The sequence below is a fragment of the Pygoscelis adeliae genome, unplaced genomic scaffold (genome assembly GCF_000699105.1).
Source record: "Pygoscelis adeliae isolate BGI_AS28 unplaced genomic scaffold, ASM69910v1 Scaffold103, whole genome shotgun sequence".
Classification (NCBI taxonomy): domain Eukaryota; kingdom Metazoa; phylum Chordata; class Aves; order Sphenisciformes; family Spheniscidae; genus Pygoscelis; species Pygoscelis adeliae.
The window spans coordinates 5407049-5433885 of record NW_008824723.1 but is presented as its reverse complement, the minus strand read 5'-3'; the positions used below and the strand labels follow the sequence as shown (position 1 = coordinate 5433885).

General features: G+C 40.0%; 1 protein-coding gene across 1 annotated transcript in view; it reads right to left on the bottom strand.

The window, feature by feature from the left end:
• Positions 1 to 8975: 8975 nt before the first annotated feature.
• Positions 8976 to 26837, bottom strand: part of TG (thyroglobulin) — a 166384-nt gene continuing 148522 nt past the window's right edge. The window contains exons 46-49 of the mRNA XM_009323383.1: positions 26244 to 26263; positions 15377 to 15507; positions 14409 to 14599; positions 8976 to 9187 (exon numbers count right to left, since the gene is read on the bottom strand). Of these exons, the coding sequence (XP_009321658.1) occupies positions 9072 to 9187; positions 14409 to 14599; positions 15377 to 15507; positions 26244 to 26263 (458 nt within the window). The 3' untranslated portion in view covers positions 8976 to 9071. The remainder of the gene's footprint in view (positions 9188 to 14408; positions 14600 to 15376; positions 15508 to 26243; positions 26264 to 26837) is intronic.

Sequence of the window (26837 nt, the reverse complement as noted above, 5' to 3'; positions counted from 1 at the left end):
GAAAGCTAAGCCTCAGCAGGCCAAGGAACGGCTGCAGATATAGAGCCGGACTCTTCCAGGACAGCATTTCCTGTTGACTCAGGGGCTGTGACGAAACCAATATTGGTTGGGGAATGTGGATTTCTTGAAACATTTCTGTACTGGCAAAAGCACCACTATTATAGATGAAAAGGGCTTTTTTTTGGAGTCTCATGGGCAATAGGAGTGCTTCTTCACTAGTACAAGCTGATTTGTGTAGAAGGGTCTGGCTGAACCAACTACCCCAGTTCAAGTGTCCTCACAAACCTTTTCTAGCATAGACCTGACCTATGGCAGCATCAAGAGCAGGGTGGGAATGTGGTCTTTAATTTATCTTTTCCTGAGAGTAATTTCTTGCATTGCTATACCTTAAAATCTATCTGGCTTTCCACTGCACCCCCCTCCTGCGGCCCTCCCAAGATGACAGAAAAAGAGGAAATGAGCAGATGATGAAAGCAGCCCAGGTAGACATGTTTGGGGGCTTACAGCTCTCCCAGCCAGGCTTGCATTTGAACCGGTACACTGCAGAGCTGTAAGCACAACGCTGCTGGCAAGCTGAAACTCAAGAGCCTGCTGAAAAGCTGGAAGAGGTTCTTATCATGTGTGACTTAGGCTAGTTATACCAGGTCTTTATTGTACTTATGTGGCTGTAAAATGGGAATAATAAAAAAAACCCTCTTTGCAGGCAGGAAAAAGAAGTAAATGCCTCATATCGTAAGCTAGAATAAAAAAGATAATTGATTTTTGTTTGTTTGTAAAAAGTAGAGAAACATCTTCTAGAGACATAAGTTCTGGAGATACAGAGCACTCATGTTCCCTCAAGGTCTGCTGTTGGGCGTTAAAAGTAGTAGGTTGTCTTGAGCATCATGTTGCACAACCTCTGGAGGGACACACCACGTATGTCATGCTTATACATGATGTCGTGTTCTGTACGCACCATGTTAACTGAATTTAACTGACCATCAGCCAAGGAGGACCATGAAACCTAGCAGGTAGCGAGTGTGACAGAAGTGGAGGAATAACCAAAGGAGGTGAAGAACTGACACCAGCCTCGGGTCACTGACAGGCTTTTGCAGAGGGGAACATGGGATCCTCCACCAGATCCAGCCTGGTCAGCCATGGGGAACTGCATGCACAAGAGAGCAGTGAGAATAATAACAGGGAAGACAAATTTCACCCAAAAGAAAAAGTTGTGGATTAAAGTAGCAGGTTACATTTGTCTGGGCAGATCCTAAGCACCTGGTCCCTGGCAATGACCTCCAAAGTTCAGCTTTCTAGTCTTCCACGAGGCTTCACTGAGCTCCAGTCTGTGACACAATGGCCTTACTGAGAGCTAAACATAGGCCAAGAGGTCTTTTTTTAGCGTGCTAAAATATTCCAAAAAGCTGAAAAAAGGGTGTAAATCTGGAACTGGGTTCCAGGGTGGAGGATTGTGGGGTTTTTTTTGTGAAAAATGGCTTCTTAGAGAAAGTGCTCCTTTTGGAGGATTTGTGGCATCTTAGCAAAGGAATAATCACAGTCACCACTCTGAGTGCAACTGGTGTAAATCGGGGCAGTTTGCAGCCTCTGGCTCTGCTGGCATTTCTGACTTCAGCTGAAAGGCAGGCCCACGGCTTTTGATAGTGAAATCACTGCCAAATTTAAGAGCTTCAGCTCTCATTCAGACATTTATTACCAGTCATGAAAGGAGTGCGAACTGCCGTGCAAGCGATCTGAAGCAAACACGTCTGTCAGAGTTTGACTTCTCTCTCTGTCTGTCAGCCCTCTGCTGCCTTTGAAAGCAGTCAGGCTCAGGCTCGTGACTGTATGTTTGACTGTGTCGGCTGGGTCAGAAACAATTTGTCAGGCTGATCCTTTGACTGGCTCCATGGGAGCCTGTCTCCTGAGAGTGCTCATCCCCGAGTGTTCCCACAGACGGGCATGCACCCCTTGCGTCGTGATGTCCAAAGGATTCGGTCTTCATCTCACAGCACAAGTCCTGACAGCCCAGGAGGCTGTAACAAAAACTGTGAAAAAACAGAGTATGAGAGTCAGAGAAAATGGGCTGTCCGCCACAACTCTGGCTAGCCTTGAAAGTCTTATTTCATGCCCACATTTTATGTGGGCACTTAACAAATTATTTCTCTATAGAGTATTTACCTACAAGAATTAAGGATAGAACAATGGGTATTGTCTTATGCTAAGCATAAGATATGCTTAGCTCCTAAGGTGCTAGGTTAGGTGCCTAAATAACTTTGAATTTGGACCAAATGGGGAGATGGCATAGGTCTCTCTTCAGCACATTTTGGGAAGCGACTGCCTCCTTTCTGGATGCTTCATCCCTCACAGAGTCCCGCCCTGGCAAGGGAGAGGCAGGGTGAGGTCCATCCTTCCCCTGCTGTAACCATTGCTAGAAACACCCCTATTGCTTCTGAAGAAAGTTCTGTTGGTCACGGCTCCAGGCTGATCTACACTACACCCCATGTGATAGGATTTGACTTGTCTAACTGCCATACATCTTACCCCTGCTATGAGTTAGGATTTTGAATGAAAACCATCCATTTGGAGTTTTTCTGCACTTTAGGCTGGGCTTAGATGCTGAACCTAATGATGCTGCTTTGGCCTACTCCTTTGATGACCCCATCATTCAGTTGGTTAGTTATTTGCTCTATCTTTCACCTGAACATGGGCTTTACTTCGGAGTTACATCTCCCAGCTACTAGCATCCCACATGATCTAATAAAATCCTAGGTACTTCTAATTCCCCATCACAACCTGCAGATCTGAGGTCACACCCCTCTGTCCAGTGAGTTGCCAGCCCTTCTACTGTGATAGCGTCTCTAATCTCCACCTGGCTGCTTGTGGTTCTCTGCACCTCTGCTCTGCACTGCCAAATACAGTAATACCTGCATGCAGGTTTCATTACATCATGATGCTGCAGAATTATATCTTGGTCTACTACCTCACTATGCATGTATCACTATCATATGATAAAAAAATCAATTCTGCTTCATTTCAGGTTTCTTATGCTCAGAGTTTGCCCTTGGGAAAAATTGTCATCATAGTCATGGTCATAAAGGGCTGTGCTAGATGCAAGCTAAAAGCCTGCTTGAGGCAGGGCCTATCAGTCTTTCATGCTTGAGCTGTGCCAGTTTTGGTAGTTACAGAGTAAGGTAGTCAGAATCCAGCCATTCACATTTAACTTCACTCCAAAGATCAGCCATTAATTCAAACTTGTATTCACTGTGTCTTATGATACAAGTACCGAGCAAGCTCTTCAGAGCCAGAATAAATCCCTGCCTTACCTAGATATCCTGTTCTTAAGGTACCTAGCCAAAATCTTTTAAACAAAAGATTTTTCACTGAAAATTCATCCTTCTATTATTTAAAATTGACATATTTGAGCAATTATGATTGCATAATGTAATTCTTTTTATGAGAGGCTTAAAATCAAAACCATAGCCTTCCTGATGTTGGTGTTTTATTGGTTTTATTTTAATTCTCCCCGCCCCCCTCCCCCCCAAAAAAAATCAGTTCATCTGACTCCTGCAGGGTGACAACAATCTGAGAGTTCTCTACAAAACTATTTTTTTCTTTTTTTTTTTTTTCTTTGGTCTGAAGTTTTGACCTGGTTTGATTTTTAGCCTTTCAACCCAGGGGGACTCCATTTGCTTTTCTGCGGAAAGGCAATTCTACTTTATGCACTCTCTGCACATGATGTGTCAGTCTGTGGGAGCTGAACTGAGAAGAAACAGTAAGCCTCTTTGCTCTTCAGCTTGGGCTCTCATTTCACTTAAACTGCCTGACACATGCAGACCACATCACTACCTTCAGCGGCACATATAAAATGCTGCTGTAAACTGGTTGAGACTCCACTGACTTCTTTTATATTGTTGCAAAATAGGGGTATGTGGCGTGAGAGAGTACATACACGTTAATAATGAATAACGGTCATGAAAAGTGCTAGCTGCCCCTGAAAAGTAGCCAGCTATTAACATGAAACAAAAATAATAGGTGAACTTTTTTTGGTCTGTCTTACTAAAAATCTCAGTCTTCACCAGGGAAGCTAAGCAAAAGGCTAAATTCTCCCTTCACAAGCCAATGAACTGCTGCCAATTGCAATGGTGCTTTTCAACGTGGACATCCACTCATTATGAAAGGGCCAAGACTCCTAAATGAGCACTGACCATTGCACAGATGTTGGGTGGGGCTTCCAAAGCCATAATGGGATCTGAATTCCCTACAGGTTAGTGGAATCTGACTTACAGAATTCCTTAGTCAGCTTTGAAAACCAGCTGTAATGTTTAAAAATATCCAGTCCCGTCTGACTTTGATACAGTGGCCTACAAGATATTATCAGTTTCGTTGACTTTTGCTCACTAGCCTCTCTAAAGAGTGATTGCGTAGGAAGCAGCCAAGATAAACTAGTGAGACATTGCCTCTCATACCACGATAGCAGAATACATGAAGAACAACAACAGTAAGGAAAAGGTCTCCTTAAAACAACAAAATAGCAGCTTTTGTAATGACTCAAAATCTGTGCTGTGAAATGTGGCATTTTCCACACCCAACCATACAGCCTCCTAAAGAGTGAGTAAATTTGGCAGGACTCCTGATGCAAAATTGTCTTAATTCTCCTTGACGGCACACCAGCTCTCAGCTGAAGTTCGCTGAGTTTTAATCACTGCTGGAATCAAAGGGTCTTTCTTGGGCAGCTGGAAAACTAGGAGAGGGAACTCACATCATCGTGACCAAAGGCCACGTTAGAGGGTCCACATCTGCAGGGGCAGGAACTAGTGACCTCTCAGCTTTGGGCCAGATCAACATCATGGAAATAGAAAAAGTTGAAAGCACTGACTATCACACTTCCTATTAACCAAATTCTCTCACCACCTGAAACTTATATAAAATCCCTGCTAGGCGGGTGTCTATGTTTCAAAGACCAAATGAGAACCATGTGGAGGATCTTTGGCTTTGTGATCATGTTTATTTTTTTAGCTTCATATGGGGAGGAGCAACGGTCCATAAATCTATAATTACTACTATATAAGCCACTGCTATATATTGTAGCTGGAGCAAGTTAGAAAGAATATGAGCCTTTCATATAATAGAGAGCATTGGCTGTGATGCTGCTGTGGTAAAAGACGGAGTTGTTGAATTTAGCCAAGAGAATTATATGATGTGGGCGCCTGCAATAGCAGGAAAACAACCATGATGTTCCAGCTGTGTGTCAAGTACTTATGAAAACAATTAACGTTCCAGCATTGCCCTTTAGTCAGTTGTTTTCTTTCCAACTCTGCATGGTAAAATCTTTTTAATACTCTACATTTTTCTTCTGTTGTCTAATATCTCCTGTGCAAAAGAATCACACAAAATGCTGTAGGTTAGATATTCAAGCCTCAGCTCCATATACAGAAAGGTTCTGATGGCTTGTCTTTCAAAAAGTTCAGAATAAATGACTTAATTGGCATTAACTTGGTTTGTCTGTGCGTGTTCATAAGGAAGTTTCAAAGGATGCTTCACTTTTAATAAATTATAGCTATTTCCAGCAGGAAGGAGGAAAGCATGGCTCTACTCTTCTGTGCATTGTTTCACTACCAGATCACCGAAGTCTTTGGTATTTCAGCTTAAAGCGCAATGACCTAAATAGTCTGAGAATGTTATTTTTCTTACTAAGACTTATATGTGAGAGCAGACTTGGCCTCTCAGTATCACTAAGGCTGAAGTCTCCTGACCTCTCTGTCAGTCAGCCACACATAGGCTTTTCTAATTAAGTCTCCCTATTGGATTTGACTGGGCTATTTCTATCCATGTGGTTCCCCATGAGGAAGAGTAGTAAAGTCAGGAAGGAGACCAGATTTAGAACCAAAGACTGGATCACTTGTCCTGCTGCAAAAGTCACTTCAGATTTCAAAGATGTTTGAACTTAAGGACCCAGGATGGAAGATGGGTGAAATATGGGATTAGATGAACACATGGGATCATGAGACTGCATTTGTCTGCATCAAAATGCACCTTGGCAGAAGTGAGTTAAAAGAGGTATGGAGAATGAACAGGACTAGCATAAGGGAAGAAGAGGGTGCAGAAAACTGGGTTGCTTTTTTAAAAGAGAAAACAAATAGTGGGCTGTAGAAAAGAGTATGAGGGCTTCTAGGAAATCTGGAGAGAGACAAAACAGTCTAAAGAGCTGCATCCAGTGCAACAGGGTGGGTTTGTGGCAGTCAGCCACTAATGAAATAAAGATGTTTTACAAAAATTCCGTCCTCAGAAAGGCTCTTTTACCAAACTGACAGTCAAGCTGAATACCTCAGGAGCGGTGACCTAAAATCCCGGTCATACTTACCTACCTGCCTACCAAGGCTACCAGATGGCCAAGACTGTAATTAGGAGGCTACAAGGCTAAGCTGCTGAGTTCCTAGCTCAAAATTAAAACCTTTTCTCAAATTCCAGAGGCATACCTGGGCTCAGGCTGGAGCTGAACAGTGAGTGGGGAAAGATTATATATTTGGCTTTCACTAACACGAATGAATACTGAAGCCTTTTAAATCTGCCCTCTGTTTACCAGCTCCATGGGCAGCAGATTAATACTGGGGTTGCTGTGTACAATAGTTAGTTCTCAAAGATATTTAATTTTGTATGTTATATTTTATGCTTTATGATATTGTGATGCAGAAGACAGTACGTCCACAGTGTTATGAAAGGAACCCTGATGAGCTGAACATTTCCTGTTGGAGTTATTGAATTTATTGGAGGTGTTTGGTTTTTCTTACAATTTGGTTCTTTAGAAGCCAATTGAGATTACTTTTTGGGAAGCTTGCCTGTTTGGAATGACACTACCAAAGTTGGTATACACAACAGAGAAAAAAAAATCTTCATTTGCATTTCTATTTGTAAATATTAATCTATATAAAATAATAATGAAAAGCATATGTTTATAGTTTACTAGGATTTAAATGAATTAGGTATTATATTTAGCATTCCAGTGTTCATACAATAGCCTTTAGACGTCCCTTTAACAGAAGCTATGGGATATTGGGTTGACTCATCAAAACTGTTAGTCTCATGGCCCATTTTTCCCCAGTGATTATTTGACTGTAACAATACAGCCTAGCATATGGCTATACCAAGCCCGTTCTCTAACAATAGCCCAGTTAACGTCAGTATTTCACAGGGATTTGGCTGGTGTTCTGGAGGATTTGATTTTTTTGAAAAGTACAGTGCAAAAACAAAGAACATTAGCTGGGAGAAGAAGCCTCAGTTCTGGGAATGAAAGATAGAAGGACCAGTATAGAGAGCAAAGTGACCTAAAATACTTTTAGATGAGTTATAATGCATTTGTTTAATGGATGAAGAAAAACTTTTCACATTTGCTGAAATTTTGTGTATATATATATATACACACATATATAAATAACAATAAAGATTCACAGGACTATTGAGGGGTCAAGCTAAGGAGGACCAGGATGCTGCCATTGTGGAAATTAGGTGACAGAGCTACAGAAACTCACATTTATTTAAGCCAACATACTGTTAAATGAATATGAAATACTGTAGCTCAGCTTTGAGTCTTCCCAGGCCTGGAGATATGCGCATGACTGTCTGCATATGTGGACACATGTAAAATCATAGCTGTTATTAAAATAAGAAGTTTTGGCAGGGTGCATTAAATTTTAAATAGAATCTGTTAGACATCGATTTCCAGGAGCAGTCTCAAAAGAGGAAAAAGTAAACCCAGTCTTGGCCAAGGAATCACAACTACTGCAAAGAAAGCATCCTCTGTTGAGCTATACGATTAAGATCTGGGCTTTTTAAAAAGTTCTTAAATCTTTTCTTTTTTTAATTACCAGTTAGCTAGCATAGGTAAAGATACTGATGGAAAACACAGTTTGATTTCTCCATCTTTACTTTTTTATATTTAATCAGTTAACAAGCTTCTTGATTCTTCTGTTCTTTTTATTGTTTATTGAACAGGATGTAAGTATGAGAACTATGAGTGTTACACAGTTTTTGTTCTAGCTAGGCAAAATCTTTGGAAATATGGATACATGGCAGACAGCAGTAACTGCTCACGCACTGGCAAAGGTCCCAAGCAGCAAACAAAACCTTGTGAGTTGTTTTATTAAATCATTTCAACACTGCACAAGAAATTTGGGTCCTACTGAAATCAACGGAAATTTTGCTATTAGTTTCAGGCCAGCCTTAATTTTACTTTTTGTTCTCAAGTATCATGAACATGTGTGTGATATACGGTAAATTGAGGATTATCTGTTGCCAAATGATCCCAGCAATGAATTAACAACCTAACCCAAACTATCTTCAGAGCCATTAGAGATACCCTATGAAGCATTTTTCCTTACGCTTCCGAAACTATTCTGTATCTCACCTTCTCCTTACAAAAGAGAAATGTTCCAAGGACCGCATGTTCTAAGCTTTAATTAACATATGCTTTGTATTATCTCTGTTGTGTGTTGTGCTTTACCCAAATGGTCTTATACATATTTTCACAGGTGATCATGAGCTGAATATAGCATGTGCATGTGCCTGACTCCATGTGAACACACTCAATGCACACTCTTGATCCTGGATCCAACCCTTCCCCATTCTGAAGCTTTTTAATTTTCTCCAGAATGCCAAACCAGGTTCCCACTCCTATTGGCAGCTTGTGATAGGATGAGTAACAACAAAGAACAAGTCAGATATGACATGTGGCAAATTTAAGCCTCATCAGCTGAGGGACTTCTCAGAGTTTCAATGTACATCCTTTTCTGGCTGCTGGTACTACAATGTGTGGTCATTTGGGTGCTTGCAAGAAATAAAGTCCAAGTACTTTTGTTTGGTTTTTGCAGGTTTTATTGATACTTCATTTTTCAAATTACAGTTTCTTTTGACCTAAAATAATAGCTGTAGGGCTTATTTTGTGCCATATTCAAAAATTTTCTTGAAAAACTACTTTCTTGAAAGGTCTACTTTACTTGTTCAGAAAGTTAACTAAAGGAAGCCACTCGTTCATCTGGTGTGACACAGTTGTATGGATATACAATTGTTTGACAAACCCATCCAATAGCTGTGACTTTCTATCTGCTGTAAGCCACCTTGTCTCCCAGTGTCTGGCTCTCCCGGGATGTAAGTCCTTCACTGGGAGCTTCACTAGGGCTGTTTTCTGCAGATGGCTCTCCATTACTTGCATTTCCTGAAAAGACAATATAATTAAGATTAAAATAAATGTCATATCTTTGATGCAGCAAGCTAGAAGGTATAGACTTTGTCAATGACACTTAAGAGTGTTTTTATGCAGCTATAAATGTTCAGGAAGCTATTTTTCTCAGTTTGCAGTTCATTTGCAAAATGCTTTAGGGTAATGACAGATCACCTAATGGTAATTAATTATCATGCTTCCAGCATGCTTTAAATAACTGCCACTGGAATGCATAATAGTTTGCACTCCACCTGTGCAAGACTTGTTCTCTTTTTTGTATTATCTCCTGTTACTTACCTACCAGGCAGGAAGTGTGGGGAGCATTATTTTTTTGTCTGTCTGGAATACATAAAGCCCCAAGCACCCACCTCTGATAGATCTCTTCTTCCTTATTCTTTACCTTCTGTGATTTTAGTCTTCCACCCTGTTTCAGAAGTGCAGTTGCCTCAACAAGACCAAACTTTGCCATAAAGCGTACTGATGGTGTTTTTTTAAAGTATCCTATCCAGAGTGCTCTCGTTGCACAGATGTCCCTCATACTAAAGGAATCTGTTTTCTAGTGGAGATTTCCAAAAAGAAGGTGTGAATAGAACGGGTAAAAGATGAATGCTAACCACAACATTCCTGATTTGGTCTTGATTCAAGTCTGAACTATAAACACTTGCTTTAGTTGGACTCTTGTGTGGCTACACATGGTATCTCAAAGCTAATGGAGAAGTCTTCAGCTTTGCTAGCTGTTGAATTTTCTACAGGTGGGGTCCAGTCTGGCTAACTTGGACACATAAAGTATGCCTAAATGTCTAAATTTAGGCAGAGTTAGGCAGACAAGATTTCACTTTGGTGACACTAAAGGTATCTCCTTCTCCCCATCTGCAACACTGCTTACAGAGGCACTTATTTTAGGAGGACTGTTTCTGTTTAGATACCAGTTAGATGAGTAAGAGATGTACACTAGATCCAAGTCTACCTGTTTGGGATGCAGTGAGAAGCCCCTTATAAAGGGACTCACCCTTATGCAGTGCAGTCCACCACACTATGCAAGGGGAATTTTAGCATTCAGACATACTGTCTGAATATGCATAAACATTCTGGAGCTCCTGTTTTTCACTGAATTTCAAGTTGTTAACACACTCCCTGGAAAAAGCCATCCACAGCTTTTTTCCATAATGACCACTCCTCTTGTTTCTGGTTTTGATGTTTCCCATGGAAACCATCATGATTCAGAATATAAAGCATGTCTTTGAAATGCAACCATGGGAACTCCATTTACTAAATCCAAACCTTTTCAAGCACCATCACTTTCATAATTCCCCAGGTAAACTGCCCCCCAAAATGCCAACTTTACAAACTGGTTTCAAACAAAACCTCAACAGATTTATAGATCATCTGCAATGAAACAGATTCAAACTTTCCTCCATAATTTGTAAAGGCACTGCCAGTAAATACCATGAAGAATCATTGCATTTATGAAATGACTTTTGTTAAATTATCTTCAATTATGACAACATATATTTAAATTATATGCCAGGAAGAAATTATACATTCCATCATTAAATATTGCAGTCTGATCACAAAATGAAACACCTACTTCAACTTGGACAATATTTTTACTAAATGGAAAGAAAATTACAGGTAACAGTTAAGCTGGGTATATACACAACAGCTTCTAGATCCAGCAGTGAATAACCTAAAAGACATGTAACTTCAGCTGTACAAGAGATTTTACATATGAGAGGTTTTATTCCAGAAACTGCAATTTATGAGTTTAAGAGTAACTCAGTTTTCTATTGGACTGAGAACTAGGTTCTAAGATATTGAGCTTTGAGCCTTTAATTATCCCTAATTCGACATTTCTAAGTCAAGACATTTCACATGGCAGTAAACAAAGGATCAAGAAAAAATATTGAAAAGCTAGTTGCAGTTAGATTTTGTGATCACTGGTTTGTCCCGTTGTTCTCCATTTTACTGAAATATATTGATTTTTTTTTTTTGCTTATAGATCACAGATGATACATGAACCTGGAAAGATGGTGGCAAACTTTTTAGCAGGGCCTGTTATGACAGGACAAGGGGGAATGGCTTTAAACTAAAGGGGGGTAGATTTAGACTAGAGATAAGGAAGACATTTTTTACACTGCGGGTGGTGAAACACTGGCACAGGTTGCCCAGAGAGGTGGTGGATGCCCCATGCCTGGAAACATTCCAGGTCAGGTTGGAGGGGGCTCTGAGCAACCTGCTCTAGTTGAAGATGTCCCTGCCCACGGCAGGGGGGTTGGACTAGATGACCTTTAGAGGTCCCTTCCAACCCAAACTATTCTATGATTCTATGATTCTATGAAAGATATTGACTTGAAGGAAGAGGTGAGATGGACAAAACGGGATTCATCACAGTTGGTTGAGATTGCATCAGAATAGACCCTCTGCAGCTTTGCACTTGGATGTGAAAACTGGATTGTTTCATTAGCAATGCTGCTTGCTGCCACACTTGTAAACTCCTTCTACTTGGCACAAGGCCACAAATTGCAACCCACAACAATTGAGACTCAGCAGTCAGAATGAACAGTGTATCATACAATCCAAAAACACTATCATGAAGATTTGTAATTATTGAAAGGCAGGAAACTGCTCTTTTTTCCACTAAGTATGTGTTAGATTGGATCTCAGAGTAGCTGACTGACAAATAGTTTCCCCTCAGGATGGAGTGCAAGGTACATCATCCAAAAATGTTTTGCAGCATTGCTCTCTCATATCTAGCATCCAACATCACTCCAGGATCCCAGACGACAGCCTGGCAGCACTCCAGGAACAGTCTGGAGCAGTCAGGTAACAACAGATGTGCAGTGCTTCGGCTCTGAAGGGAGGTACAGCAAGTTACCTCTGGTGCAAGGAGGCACACCAACCAAGCAGCAACATGATGCTTAGGGACTTAAAAAAAAAAAAAAAGGAAGATTTCTGTTCTCTTGACTGAACACATTCTACAGTCTCACTTGTCCACTCCTGAAGAATGTGATTTTTGGTAGCAATGCAAGTGGTGAACTTCTACTGATGGACTGACACTGCTTTGGCATGAATTTTGGCACAACCTCCTCTCAAAAAGAAGTTGAAGGTGTTCAGCTATCAGCATCTCAAGTTCATACAGTCCTTCTAGCTGAACTGATGAACATTACAAATCTTTTTTCACAAGGAGGTGGGCTCAGATTGTTATCAAGACACCCACAGCAGGAGTCTCTGTAAGTTACCATCTCATGGTCTGGATGGGAGGTCTGGAGCAGAAATAGGTTTGATGTGATGCCTATGTAAGAAGAAGTCATATGAGAAGTTTCAGTAGTCAATGAGATAAGAGTAAAGATGACTATCGAAGCAAGGTGACAAGCCAATGTTGCTGTGAGATGGAATTTAGTAGAAGTGAACTGTGTAGCTGCATTACCATGGTGCTGAGGCCAAGCAAATACTGGCTTGAAGAGCAGGCAGGGTGTACTCTCTTCTGCTTGCAGAATAACATGTTGACATGTACTTTTTAAACCTTCTCCTTGACAATCTATACTCCATAAATCTCACACTGTGTGGCTTGTTTTAAAAAATTTGACTCATCTTTGTGAACTCTTTCAGTGTGTTTTTCCCTCCCTCTCTCGATTTTTATGTTTAACATTCAAGTATTTGGTTTTGGCCACTGATGAGGGCAGGATATTGAGCTAGGCAGACCATTGGACTGACCCATACACGAACGTTGTTGCATTTTTATGCCAGTTTGGATGGTTTTAAACCTTTTCCATCTCAAAACCAATCTGCCATGGTAGATATTTTCCCACCTTTTTTCAGGATTTTTTGTAAATGCCGGGAGTAGCCTCTGTCCGTGGTGCTCGGTCAACAGTCGTTCTGCCAGAGCTGTGACTTCAACTCAGTCTGGTGTTACACAGCCATAATGTTGCGAGATTAAGTCCCAAAAGATCTAGAAGCTATACCCAGGACTGTTTAAACATCAGAATCAAGCTTTGCAAATTAGGAATATCTTGACCAGCCGAAAGCCATCAGAGAGATCAAAATATCCTCTCTGAACTTGAAAGACACTAAGGGATACCAAGAAACTGATGAAAAGGCCTACAACAAAATCTTGAGTCCACTTTTGGAGAAAGACCATGAGTAATGATTTAGGCTATCTCTTGAACAAAAGCATTGATGCTTTGTGTTTGTGTCAGAACAACCAACTTGATGGTTCTGAGACATTAAAGTTTTGCATCACTCAAACATCAGCCTCAGTCCATTTGAGGTGGTCTGTCAGGCATAGATAGCCTAGGTAGCTCGATGTCTTGGAGAGTACATTTTGTTCCCAGAAATGCAACTGCCCTCCAAAGCAGAAAGGGCCTGGATTGTGTTCACTGTGAAGATGAGCCCTTAGGTCATAAAAAACACTTGTAAGCTTGCAGGCCTCCAAGAATAATTCAGAACATCTCAGCCTGCCAAAAAGGGATGGGTTTGTTTGCTGTTCTTGAGGCTATCCAAATTTATTTACAACATACACATGCATGAAGGGGAGTTTATTTACCAGAATAAATTAAGTGTTCAGGGCAGAGCAGCAGATTGAAATCTCAGCAGAGTTGGTCTTACTGTTCTAAGCAGTAAGAAAAAATTGAAGGAATCTCACAGCTGCATGGAAATTTATGGAGACAAAGGAGAAATACAAGGGGCATAACCAACACAGCTATAAAAAATCCAAAGAAACTATCTAGTGTGAAGTCAAAGCATGCAGGATCCGTACTGAGATATATTTAAAGCCTCAGTTGTAACTTTACAGTGGATAGACGTTACTGTGCTACTCCTAAGCCATATGAATCTCAACATTCTCATGTTACGTGCTTCCAGTAGACAAAAGAGGCCACTTCCAGTTTAGTCAAAGTCTATATTATGACTGCAAATAGAGAGAGAACTATTAGAAGATATAGCTTCACCATATCATCCATAATCACTGCAGGAAGATCTCTCTAGCTCTAACTCCAGGACAATGAAACTTCATTACACACTGTCTGCTCTAAAATAAATTTGTTTAGTGTTGCATCAGGAGAGTCTCAACCATATACTCTGAACAGTGCAAGATGTTTCATCTATGAAAAGTATGTTTCCACATTGACATAACTATAATATTAACAGGACTACAGACAGAGAGAAACATAAGCAGAGATTTTAGGTTTTATTTAATGACAGAAAACATTCTGCTCACCTGTGGATGCTTTCAGTCTTCTGATATAATCAGACCAAAAGGAACAGTCTGCTTTTTTCAATCCTTTAAGAGTTGGCAAGGAAACAGTGAACTCCTTGTAGTTATCACCATCATCATTTGGCAGATACATAGGCCAGGGGGGCATCACCCCTGACATTCTTCTTGAGAAACTATAAGGGTAGTTTGGATTTCTAAGGGAATGGGAGAAATGATCATTAGAAAACAATGATGACATGAACAGTAAAATGCAGAAGGAGACCGGCTGGGTCAAGGAAATGTGTATGCAGTCCCTCTGACCAGTAGGGTTCAAGTTCAGTCCAGACTGGTGAATCGTTCATGGTGTCTCACCTGACAGTAACTTGCTAGTCTGGTTTACTTCCTAAGGAACAGGTACACAGAACCTTTATAGACACAGGCTCATGAACACCCTCAACAGGCCTCGGTCCCAAAGCAACCCAAGGTACTCCAAAAAGCACGTAAAGTCACAGTTCCCACACTAGCTTTCCAGAGATACTCCTCATTCTCGAACATGGCCACAGCACAGTGAAGTGGAGGGTTATTCGCAGGATAGTTGGTAAAGGATGCACTGTGTCTTCATGTGCTTTCCCCTTTCTTCTGGGAATAAGGGAACTCTTAGCCAAGACCCTTCAGAACTGGAGTCCTGGAACTAAGCTCTGGAACCAACACCAAGGTCTTTGTAGACCCCCTATATTTAAGTAGAATTTGCAGCTGCTCCACGGAGATAAAATTCGTATTACTTCTAGCTAAGTGTCATACTACAAATCTTCAGTATCCACTTGACAACTTGACCAAGACTTTCCAACAGTGTTGACCAAAGCCCCCTCTGTAGGATTACAAATTGCTAGAGGAAATGGAGGCTACTGGAGTGAGGGCAGGATCTGGACTACATTCCCGCTACTACTCACCCCCTCCCCAATCACAGCAATTCTTAAATGTCACATACTTACCCAGAGTTTACAAAATTGGAGATATACTGCATAATTTTCAAGGAAAGGCTCTTTTCTTCCGGAGTAAATTGTTCTTCATACTTCAGGTAGAATGGCAGTCCAAATGCATACTGAACATCCAGCAAGAGCTCCTGACCTGAACTAAAAAAATGTTTACATAAAGATAATTAAAACCATCATTTATTTATCTGGGGGAGAAAGGGAGCTAATTTAATTCAGAGAATAAAGCAAAGTTTTAAATAATTAATGACCATTAATTAGAGTGTGGTGAGCTGTGGGGCTTCTTCAAATCAGAACATAAAAGAAGAGCAAGCAATAACAAGGAAAATTTGCCATTAAGTTAATGAGGGTCTCTAACATTTGTTACAAGAGGAAATTGTGGAAGACAGCAGGGCATATATTCTAAATTAACTGGGCATATAAGAGAAAGTGATAGAGGGAGAAAGCCACTTGGCTATTCCTTAAATGCCTCTTAAGTTTTATACAGATTTTCACTAAAATTAAATTCAGAAGCAAGTGCTGACATGGAATCTGGCAGCCATGATGGAAGGTTAATTATGGTTTATTTCACAGATCTGGAATAAAATCCTGGCCTTTCTTAACAGCAATTGGAGTTTTTCCATTGACTATATTGGGGCCAGCATTCTGCCCCAAATTGTTGGATAAGTAAAGAGTAATAGGAGATGTTTATGAAGATTTCTCTTAGTTTTAATCTAATTTCTCTGCTGGCTAGGTGGTTTTGGTTTATACAGTCTGTTCTCCCCAAGTTTTATATGGTAGCCAAGTCAAAACAGGTTGAGATAATCACCTGGATCAGATTTAAGAAAGAAGAATTGTTGTTTACTTCCATGTAATAATTAACACATATAATAAGGAATATTTCAACAATTCAGAGACAAGACTGGCCAGGCAAGACAAAATTTGTAGGACCCAGTAACAAAGGTTACACAACATATTCAAGTCCTGCAGAAAAACAGTGGGCAACTTCTACTAATAAAATTATAACTAAACTGTGCTCAACACATAGCTTTGAACTACAGCTTAGAAGGAGACATTTCTGGCAAGGAGTCCAATTGTGTTTTCTGTATCCCGCATTTAGACAAAGGTCTTATTGACTTGGTTAAATGCTGCTTGAAGGCAGACAGCATCAGGGGACCTGGGAGAAGGAACAGATGTCTGTGAGGCTAAGACAAACAAATCCCAGATCCCCTCAGCAAGATTTCATCTGCAGTAGCTGCAGAGGTTGTTGTCGAAAGGTGGCACAACCAAGACTATTTTATCTTTGGACATGAAATGCAGCAGCATTGATACGACCCTGATGCTGCCTCTAATGGAACAAGGCTTGTAGTTCAAACCATTATGGGCAGGTGGACTGAAAGCAAGATGACTCTTACTTTTTATGAGTGGTGGCACCAAAGCCTCTATTTTGAAAAACAAACACACAACCCTCTAAATGAAATACATCTTTGGTTGTATTTTCCTTAGTCTTATCATAATACCTCAGTAATACTTTGCATCTGGAAAGTGAATTATTCACAGATTATTCATCAAAAAAATGTAGAATTGAAACAAGATTAAAGCATATTTCTCTTCCCCAAATGTTTATAGAAGGATTAAGCAAGATCATAGTTTAATAATTTTGCTTTAAAAATAATTTGCTTGGCCCAGTATATTACAGCAATGTTTAGTGTCACTATTGCAGCAAAGGTACTATACACTTAAAGGAGCTATTTTCTTTTCAATAAAGAGTCACTTTATAATAGAGTAGAGGACATGAAATTAGTTAAGATGCAATGAAGGGACAAATACACCCATTTAGGGAAGGCATAGCAGAGACGAACTTTGCTCTAAATCTAAAATGAGTGAGCTAGGACTGAGGGTTTCTGCCCAAATGAGACTCTGTTCTCAGCCCTCAGGTTTCTAGAGGTGAAATCTGTTAAGGTCACAGCCCAGAGTAAAATTCAGCAAACTCCTAAACAGAGAACTTACTAGGATTGAAATTATTTGTACAACTGTAATGGGTTTGATACAGAGACATAAAGTGGTACAAAACTACAATTTAATAAGCTGCTTTCAATATTTCTGGTTGATGCTACCACATCCTGGCCAGGGAGTATCAGTAGTAAGAGGATGAGAAAGAAAACATAAGACTAAGACGGGAAAGAGGCACATATATACGTGCACAGAACAGCAGTAAAACAACTGTGAAACATTTAGATGGCAGCTAGATGGAAAATATCAGGGGAACATTTCTGTCTCCTCCCTCAAACTCTGATCATCATCTATTACTGCCAAAGGGGAGTGCAAAGTGGACAGAAACATCCAAACAAGGATTTTGGAGTCTTGTAGGGGCTCTGAGCATACTCAAGGTAGCACCAGGTAGTAATACTGTTTTCACTGGAAGAAAAATGGAGTGATAGAAAGAGAGGAGTAACAGATAAGCATGTATAGCTTTGCTGTTGTACACTCTTAGTTCTGCAGGGAGGTTTGTCTTTGCTGAGCTGCTCCAAACTGCACTCCTGAAACCCCAGGGTGCCATATAGGTGACTCAACAGCATCAACTCTAAATGGGGAAATGCAATGCCCAGCTACCTGTGGACTTCAGAGGACAGTTTGATAAAAGGGAGGACTGCAGAGACAATAGCAAAAGGGATTTTGAAAGTGTTTTTAAGGAAGGCAAAATAATAGCAACTAACTTCCCCTACAGCAGTATCTCTTCAAGGAACAGATCTGTTATTTTCATAACAGTGGTGAATGTTGTTACGTGTAAGGATGAAAGCTTGGCTTTGGTGACTTCACAGGACTAGTACTTCATGCAAAGGCATCGCTTCAAATCTTCTGTGTATACCTTTTCTTTTTAAGATTTTAGAAACAGATTCACAGCTCTTCTTATGTGACAGTATGACAGACTGGTAAATTGAGCCATGGGGAAGCTAGGAGCCAGACCCTACCACTTTGTTCACACTAAAGTGAGCTCCCCTTGGAGAATTATTACTTCACATCAGAAGGAGGCACTACTGGAGTTCAATTATCCAGTTTACAGAAAACCAGGTAGTAAAATCAGAAACTTTGTGACATTCATAGCCAACAATTTAACGGCAGACCCTGATATATCGCTTGCTGGGAATTTTCATTATACAGTGCCAACCCATTTAATTGGGAAGGTATTGGTTCTGAGAAAATTTTCCTTAAGCCCAAGATGGAGTTTCCATTTAAATGTTTCCAAGTAAGAAAGAGAGAAAGGGATTTCTTAGCCATAAGATACTCCACTGCGCTCTCTGTAGAACTGTGGCTACTTTCGCATACAAAGAACAGCTTCAACAGGGAAGAGTAAAAGATGAGAAGGTCAGAATTTAGAACAAAAATACCCAGGTTATGGTTGATTTCATTCAAATTCTTGTTCCAAATCAAACAGACCATAGATGTAAATCCACATTTCCAACAGTTGAAGTGAATATCTTAACGATAAGCTTTTGGAACAGTAAAAAAAACCAAAACCCAAACAACAACAACAACAACAAAACCCAACGGAGAAATCCTCAAAAATTTTCTTTGCAGAATGGAATTGTCATTAATGGCTATCCATAATCATGGCAGTCAGAACAGAAGAGTATGATCTGGCAGACCACCATGCTATTCTATATTAGGACTGAAGGCACAACTCAGAGCTGGGGCTGCAGAGACTTCACACTGTGATCCATTGCAAATTAGGACATATACCTCATTTTGAACGTTGTCCTTGATCTAGAGGACAACGTTCTAATATCTAATTATTTCATACTGGAAACTCATTTTGATGATTAATGAGTGACTATAGCCTAACATTTCTCTCTTTTTTTCCCCTTCATTTAAAAATTGTCTTTAGTCTCCTAATGTAACAATTTCAACTAATCTCAAAGCCTTTTGAGTCAAAGCTTCTATTCTTAGCTGGCTTAATGAGGTATTTGTTTCATTTTTAAAACTCCACACACAGATAGAAGCCAAGGTAAATTAGCTCAAAATTCAAATGGCATCCTATACAATACCAAAATATTCACAAACTTCCCACTGCTATCCAATCATTTAAATTTTAAAATAACAAGATAAACATAACTCTAGCTAGAGTTCAGCTAGAGTTACCAGCAAATTACTCAGGATAAAAAAGCAAGATGAAGAAGAATCAGTTTATCATTAGTGAACATACCAAAGGGATATTTATTTATCAATCTTTTTAGCTCTATTGACCAATAATGATAGATATTTTAGTCTTCATAAAGCACAGATAACTGTTAACAGAATACTTTTCTAATATATATGGTCTACAAGAAGTGTGGCCATGAGTTTACTTTTCTTTTTGTGCTTTAAAAGTTTTTACTGATAACTAGGCAAGAGGACCACACAAATGGAAATTTAAACCTACTGAAGAACCTGACACCACATCTTAAATAGTATGTGGGAGGAATCTAATTAATATTTTCACTCCAAAATTCATTCTGTCTTCATTCATACAAACAGTTTTAACCAATTTTCTTCATACTCCTTTTTACACAATTTTATATACCCAATCTACTGTCCATTTTATGACACAATCATCCCCTTTTTTACAAGGGATACTGTTTTGGCATTCTGTTTTTTTTCTTTTTCTTTTTTTTTTTTTTTATGAATGATAAGTTTGGAACAAATATAGTCTAGCAGCCATATTTCTCAAGCCCCAGCCTGAAAAACCCTGACCCTCAAATGATTTTCAGTTTCTCCCAGCTTTGACTAGAGATGTTGGCCAAAATTCCCATTACCCTATGTGATATGAAGCCAGGCTACACAGCCCAGTAAACTAGGCCTAACAAAAACCTAAGCAGATAACTTCAGAGGCTTAAGTTCCCAGCCCCATCACACCGGGGACAGTAGCATCACTAGTCATAAATGGTCTATGGGGCAACTCCTTCCTTCTTCAATGCCTGCAGAAACCTTTCAGTTCAGCTAGAGCGTTGCAACCCAGCCTCTTCAGGAGGTGAAATAGAGAGATCTGTTCATTTTGTTTCAGCTACAATGATTGTCTGAGAAATTTAGATGAAATAGTGTACTCAAACTCACGTTAGTCGCTAAACGTAGCAGATATTGGTGATCTGTGAAAGATTTGTGAGATGAGGAAACCATTAATCCTTTAAATGTAAACTTTTATGAGCATAACTGCTCATTCTAACAATTCTGTGAAAGGGTCCATGTTAGTGATGGGATCATGGTTCTGAGTTCCTAACCTCATATTCAAGATCCCATTCAGTATCCCATTGGCAAGGATAGGCCTATCACTAGGAAAACAAAACAAAACAAAACACCTATCCACTGTCGCTTGGCTTTGGTGAGAGTAGGTCATTTACATGCTGATTGGATTGAACAACATAGGTTAAACCCAGACTCATGGAGTTGGTGATAAATCTCCCACTGATTTGAGTCGAGACAGGATTTCATAACAGCCATGTCCCTGGAGAAGAGGATATGATTTATGTATAAAATGCCACTGCCTGCATGGTCTTGTGGCCCCATTCTGTGTTTATTTTCAATAAATGAATTTAAAATCAATTTTTTCAAGAAGTATTGAAAATACTAAATGTAGTTGGTTGCACACGTATACATTCTCTTCATATTAATACCAGCAGATTTGCAGAGTGGGAACAAGTACCCTAAGCTGTTAACAGGCACCATCTCATCAATGTCATGGGAGAGGAGCAGCCTACGAACGCTGTGCTTTGCCTGGACTGAAATGTTCATTTTGATGATAAACAAAAATAATTTTAAAAAAATTATATATAACCACACATTTTAGAAAAGGAAATAAGGAAATGGTACGTGATTGCAGGGAAAAAAAAATAATCAAACGATAGCTGGAAATTTATAGAAATTTAATGAGCCAATATAAGGCCTGGTGTGACCTCTGCAGTTCTAGGGATGCATTTGGCTCATTGCATCTCCTCACATTACAAAGTCCTGCCAAACAAATGGGGAAAAGCATGTGAAAAACAGATGAACATTTTTCTTTCTTTCTTCTTTTCAGGAAAATCAGGACATATGGAAAAAGCTTAACTCCTAATGGGATTAAACTGCCAAGTTTATCCACCTTTGTACCAAAAAAGCCCTATAGATGCATGTGACTTGCAAAAGTATCCTGGAGTTTGCTGTGTCTTTTCCACTTGGATTACTCCCAATACACACAATGTTCTACTTTGCATTATAGCTGTGCCAATTGAAGAAAATAAAACTGAAATAGCAGATAATAAATTCAAGAACCTGAAAGCTCACAATAATTGAAAAAAAAATCATAGGTCTTAATGCAGGAAGAAAGCACTTTTATCGTCTTGTCAGAACTCCTAAATAACACAGATTACAGAATTTTGTCAGGGAATTACTGTATTAAAAACCTAGTAATAGGCATATTGACACTTGAGTGTATCTTTAGGGGACAAAAATTCACTCATTTGTTCAGTATGCCTACTCCTGAGCTGAATGACTGGATGAATTTTCTTAAAAAGGTGATCCATCCAAAGACCCCAGAGCACCAAGGAAGGTATCTCTAGATATGTGGACTTGGTGCTTATCTTCCAGAGTACATTTCATGAGAACAGCCTGTCCCAGTGCAGCACATGCAGTTCCAAAAATTGATTTGTACTTTTCTGAGTCTTGTAGCTGAATTTTGGTTAACTTAAAGCTGATTTCTGCTTTTTCTGAGCTTTGTACTTTGCCTTTGCCTATTTATGGCTAATTTCCAAGATCTGAAAAATCTACTGAATGATAAAGGCTCCTAGACCACTCCGTGGGAAGAAAAAACAAATTGTCTAGATCTCAAGCCTTTAGCCACACAGAAACTGTCTAAAGACTTGAGAATGGCATGATGTGGTTGAATCCGTGGGAGAGTGTTCTCATAGCTGCAGCTGGCATAATGCGATAGGTAAGGCCAGAGGGATGAGAGGCAATTCCAACAAGAAAAGCAAAACAACTTTTAGGAGATGAGAGGGAGTACAGCTTTATAGAGAAAAATTACAAGCTGTTGTTGCAGCAAGTGTACGTAGCTACCTAAGGTGATTGTGGTGCTGCCCGGCTATGGAGGCAATGTGCATCTTATTGTTCTTGTTACCACCTCTCCAGTGCGTTACCCGACTTCTGTGTTTAGATGAGTTTCTTTGAAGCCCGGAGGCATAACATTCTGTCTGCCTCCACAGCACCCAGTTCACACGGTGGCCCCCCAACCTGTGGGGTGTTTGTACTCATGGACTAGCAGCTACAGTCAGGAGGAAAGCCTCAAGTGGACAACAGGTGGTGGACAGATTAAAGGACAGGCATATGATTATTACAAAATCAAAAGAGTAGAAAAATCTCCCTTAATTAAAGGGATATTAAGAACAGACAGAATTAGTACAGCATATATAATAAACAGAAAACAAAAATACTTTGCATAGTTGAATGGGTTTATACAAACAATTTTTTTTTCATCAGTCAGGAGTTCTCGCCTTCAGTTACAGGAATCATAAAAAGTGTCACCGAAATCCAGCCAACTATGTGAGCATTGGCACAGAGCAGTCTTTTAACAACTCACACCAACATACACAAGAGTGCATAGTCAGGAGGTAAAGACAGCCCCAACTAAAATGACTCAAAACAGACAGCAGCTCATTAATCTTGGATGAATCTGTCCAGCGCACAACAGTTAACAAAAGCTTTTGTGACAATTATTGTGGTAATGTTAATGACTATAAGATAGAGCCCCATTAAGTCTCAGTTTAGATCCCCTCAATGACAATAATGATGCTTTGCCATCCTGCTGCAGCTGATGATCTGGCCTCCTCAATGAGCAGAGCACTGATTTTTATCCACCATCTTTAAGACAGCATGTTTGGCACCACAGTGTGACTTGGAAACTATGCTGGCGTGGCAAGCAGTGAAGTAGCCTTCATATAATATGCAAAATCACTCAGAAACCTCTTGAAGGGTTAACAAGGCAAATCTTTGTATAGTTAATAATATTCTCCTTGTCAAAACATACTTCTCCTATCACATATTTCTTTACTGTAACTAAAGCTATACTCCAGCCCTCCCCACAAATCCTAGGCAATGCTGAGCAGTCACATTCCTCCCGCATTGTTTAGAATAAATGTTTACTCCACGGCCTAAGTGTTCTCAAAAAGAGAATGAGAAAATGGCATCTGGGTTATGTATATATTTTTACCACAGATCATTAATGCGGGAGTTGGCTATGCATCCCACTCCTTATTCAAGTAGGAACTGAAGACTAAAGCAGACATGGTGTTACGCCAAGTTGGGGAGAATGCTACCACGTGGAAGTAGATATTAGTTTGCTCTCTGCAAGATCCGTTCATCTATATGAAAATCGTCAGTTCACGGTTTTATGTGATTTTCCACATATGTCATAGACATCAGTTTAGCGTGGCCTTTTTAATCCTACCCCTGTATCTATGCATGCTTGAGTGTGTGTATGTGTGTACATTTTAGAAACAGCCAGTTGTGAGACAAACTTCTGCTAATTTACTTGTACTGGTAAAAATTCCTCCCTGTTTAATAACGTCTTGACTACTTTGCATCATTGCAGTTGGGTCTGTCTTTACTGGCTGACTTCTCCCTCCCTCTTGTTTATCTTGCTGTGAGTTATTAAGGGACTGCTCCATGTGAAACAAGAGGAAATACCAGTATTTTTTCATCTCTGCATTTTAACTCTCTGTTCTGTTACACATTTTGGGAGACACACATAAAGTAGGAGAGAGGTGACAGAGTAGAAATTGGAGAATGTCTTGCTATACTGTGCCTTATCTTAATTAGTGAATGGCCATTTCCCCAGCCAGAATATTTTATCTAAGAGTAAATAGTCTTCCATTGTTGTAGTTATCTGAACACAATATTCTTTTAATGTACTCTTTCCAATACCCTTGTGAGGTAGCTATTAGTAGTTATCATAGATAATATATAATTATATTATCATCATCATCATCATCTTTATGATATAGATAACAAACACAAAGAGGGAAAGGTCCATATCCTGTGTAAACTGAGATCTTAGGAAGATTTAGACACCAAAGAGCAAAAAATCATTATTTTATCTCTTATGTTACCCTCTGGACATAATACTACAGAAGTTTCCATTTTTACAAGAGAAGGTCTGTATCTCAGCAAACACAGATGTGATTCAATATCAAACGGGCTGAGAAATAATTTTTCTGTCCAAAGACTACAAGTGATTGGGAATATCTAATGAGGTGTTTCTCCAGCTACAATGGACCGAGGGGGATCTGATCCAGTATATGTACTCACAGAATATCCTGTACATGCCTACTATGTGCAAAACATACTGTTGGTTATTGCATTCATTAACACAAAGAAATGGTTGTAACAGGGTTCTTCTATTCAGGAATTTAATAGCTAGAGTGTGTGCAGGGTCCCAGATGCAATTCTCACTTCTGCTGAGCACGTTCAAACCCATACATCCTACCTTCCAGCCTAAGCTGTAGGTTACTCAGCAGAGTATCTGCCTCCGCTCCTCCTCCTAAGAAGAGTCACAATTTTCAAAGAAGAACTTGAGAACTGGCAGGACTCATTACTCCAGTGGTTAGGGAAGTCCCTTGGGAGTTGGTGACATGGTTGCCAGATCTTTCCCCAAGATTAGCTTATATATTCTACTTGAAGGCTGTTTCATGTATATCATTGGTTTTAATTCAGTAGGGCAAATGGCCAATAATATTCCCAAACACTGCATTTTGTTGGTTTCAGATTACTGACGGTTTCTCACAGTTTTTAGCAGTTAAGGCCACTCTCCCATGCAAAGCTCCTACCCTTGACAGCATCGCTTCATTGGCATGCAGTGGGGCTGCTGGACAGCCTGCAATGCACGTATACTATATGGAGGGGGGGAATGCTGTAGGGAGGGTGAGGCAGAGAGGTCACATGGCAAAACTGGGATGAAGAATAAGGAGGGATTCATTTAGGAATGAATGACAACGTTTAAACAAAAAGCTCTCAGTATATTCAGCAAAGGACCTAACGTGGGGTCCCTTGGGAAAACAAGGCTATCACTTCATAAATAGTCACGTTGTAGCGTCAAATGAGATCCTTCAGCACAGGGATAAGCTGAATTCTGCAATTTCTGTTTAAGTGCTTGCCTTTGCAACCTAAACAACATTTATTTTAACGGTACTTAAGTATAAATAAAGACGAAAGGAGTAAGAATGTAAACACAGCATACCAATTTGGGCCCATTTCTCATGGGCATTTGAGAAAGGCATTTGAGCCTCTGCCTCACGTTCCCACAAGTTTCAGGCAGCACACTGGCTTTGTTTGTCCTTTTAAAGAGGGTTATGAAAAAGTGAAATAATTTTTGCACTAAAGGTTAAAGTAATTAGCTTAGAAGACCACTGACAACATAAATATTATTAAAATGTGTAGCTAAGTGCTATGTAAACTATTACTGCACTGAAGCGTGTGAGGAGAGCTAAATAACACGAGCACAAGAGAAAACTTAAGTAGGGCTAAACAGAAGAGGAAATAGTCATCAATTCAAAATCACTGCCTCAAAGCCAGTGACTCTAAGTTGTATAAGTACTATTTCATCTACTTTCAAATAAGATCTTATCACAGATGGCTGGGTCACTATCATCCTCCAAAGCAAGAGAAAACTTGCTAGCTAATTTGAGAACACATCTTTTCTTTCTGTGTGGCTGGATTTTTGGCATACCATAGCTCGGCCCTATTTGGAGCCTTGTAAAAGTCACTTATCTGAGCCTATTGGTAGCTGAATGGAGTACTGCGAACATTTCGCTGGAGCTGCCAGCGAAATAACAGCTCCCCGAGGATTAACTTCTTCTCGGCTAAAAAGAAAGCGAGCCTGTGTTACCACAGCATAATGGCCTTCATCTGTAACCTAGATCTTGGCTGGTTTCTTTCAAATGCTTTTTCACTACGCTATCAGGAAAGGAAAAAAACCCGCGCAGTTTGCAGGGAACTTCACAGTATCCAATGGTGCCAGTAGGAACATGCTGTCCCTCCCTTGAGCCCTTTCAGAGAAAGCCTGAGAAAAAGGAAAGGGTCTCAGAAATCTTTCTTGGAGAGAGGTATGGGGCAGTACAGGGAACAGGGGACAAGCACTATTCCCTCATAAAGAAACAGCTAGAAGATAAGCATCCCTGTGCTTTGCTGCCCTAATGTGTGGATCTAGGGGACAGGAGGGGCTACTGTCACTGCAGTTTCTGATCACTCAGCCATTGAGAGCAGGGGACCAGGAGCTACCGTGGTATGTCACATAGCAGCCCAAAGTGCTGACCACTGCCTGCAAACCTCAGTGTCTCATCCTGACTTCTGGGAGGGGCTGGGTCTAAAATAAAAGCAGGGAAGGTCACCTTAATAGCCTCTGACTACCAGCTTGTTCTATGCCCAAGGGAACAAGGCATTTGCATCTCCCACAGGCATTTAGACCTTTCTGTCTAAAATA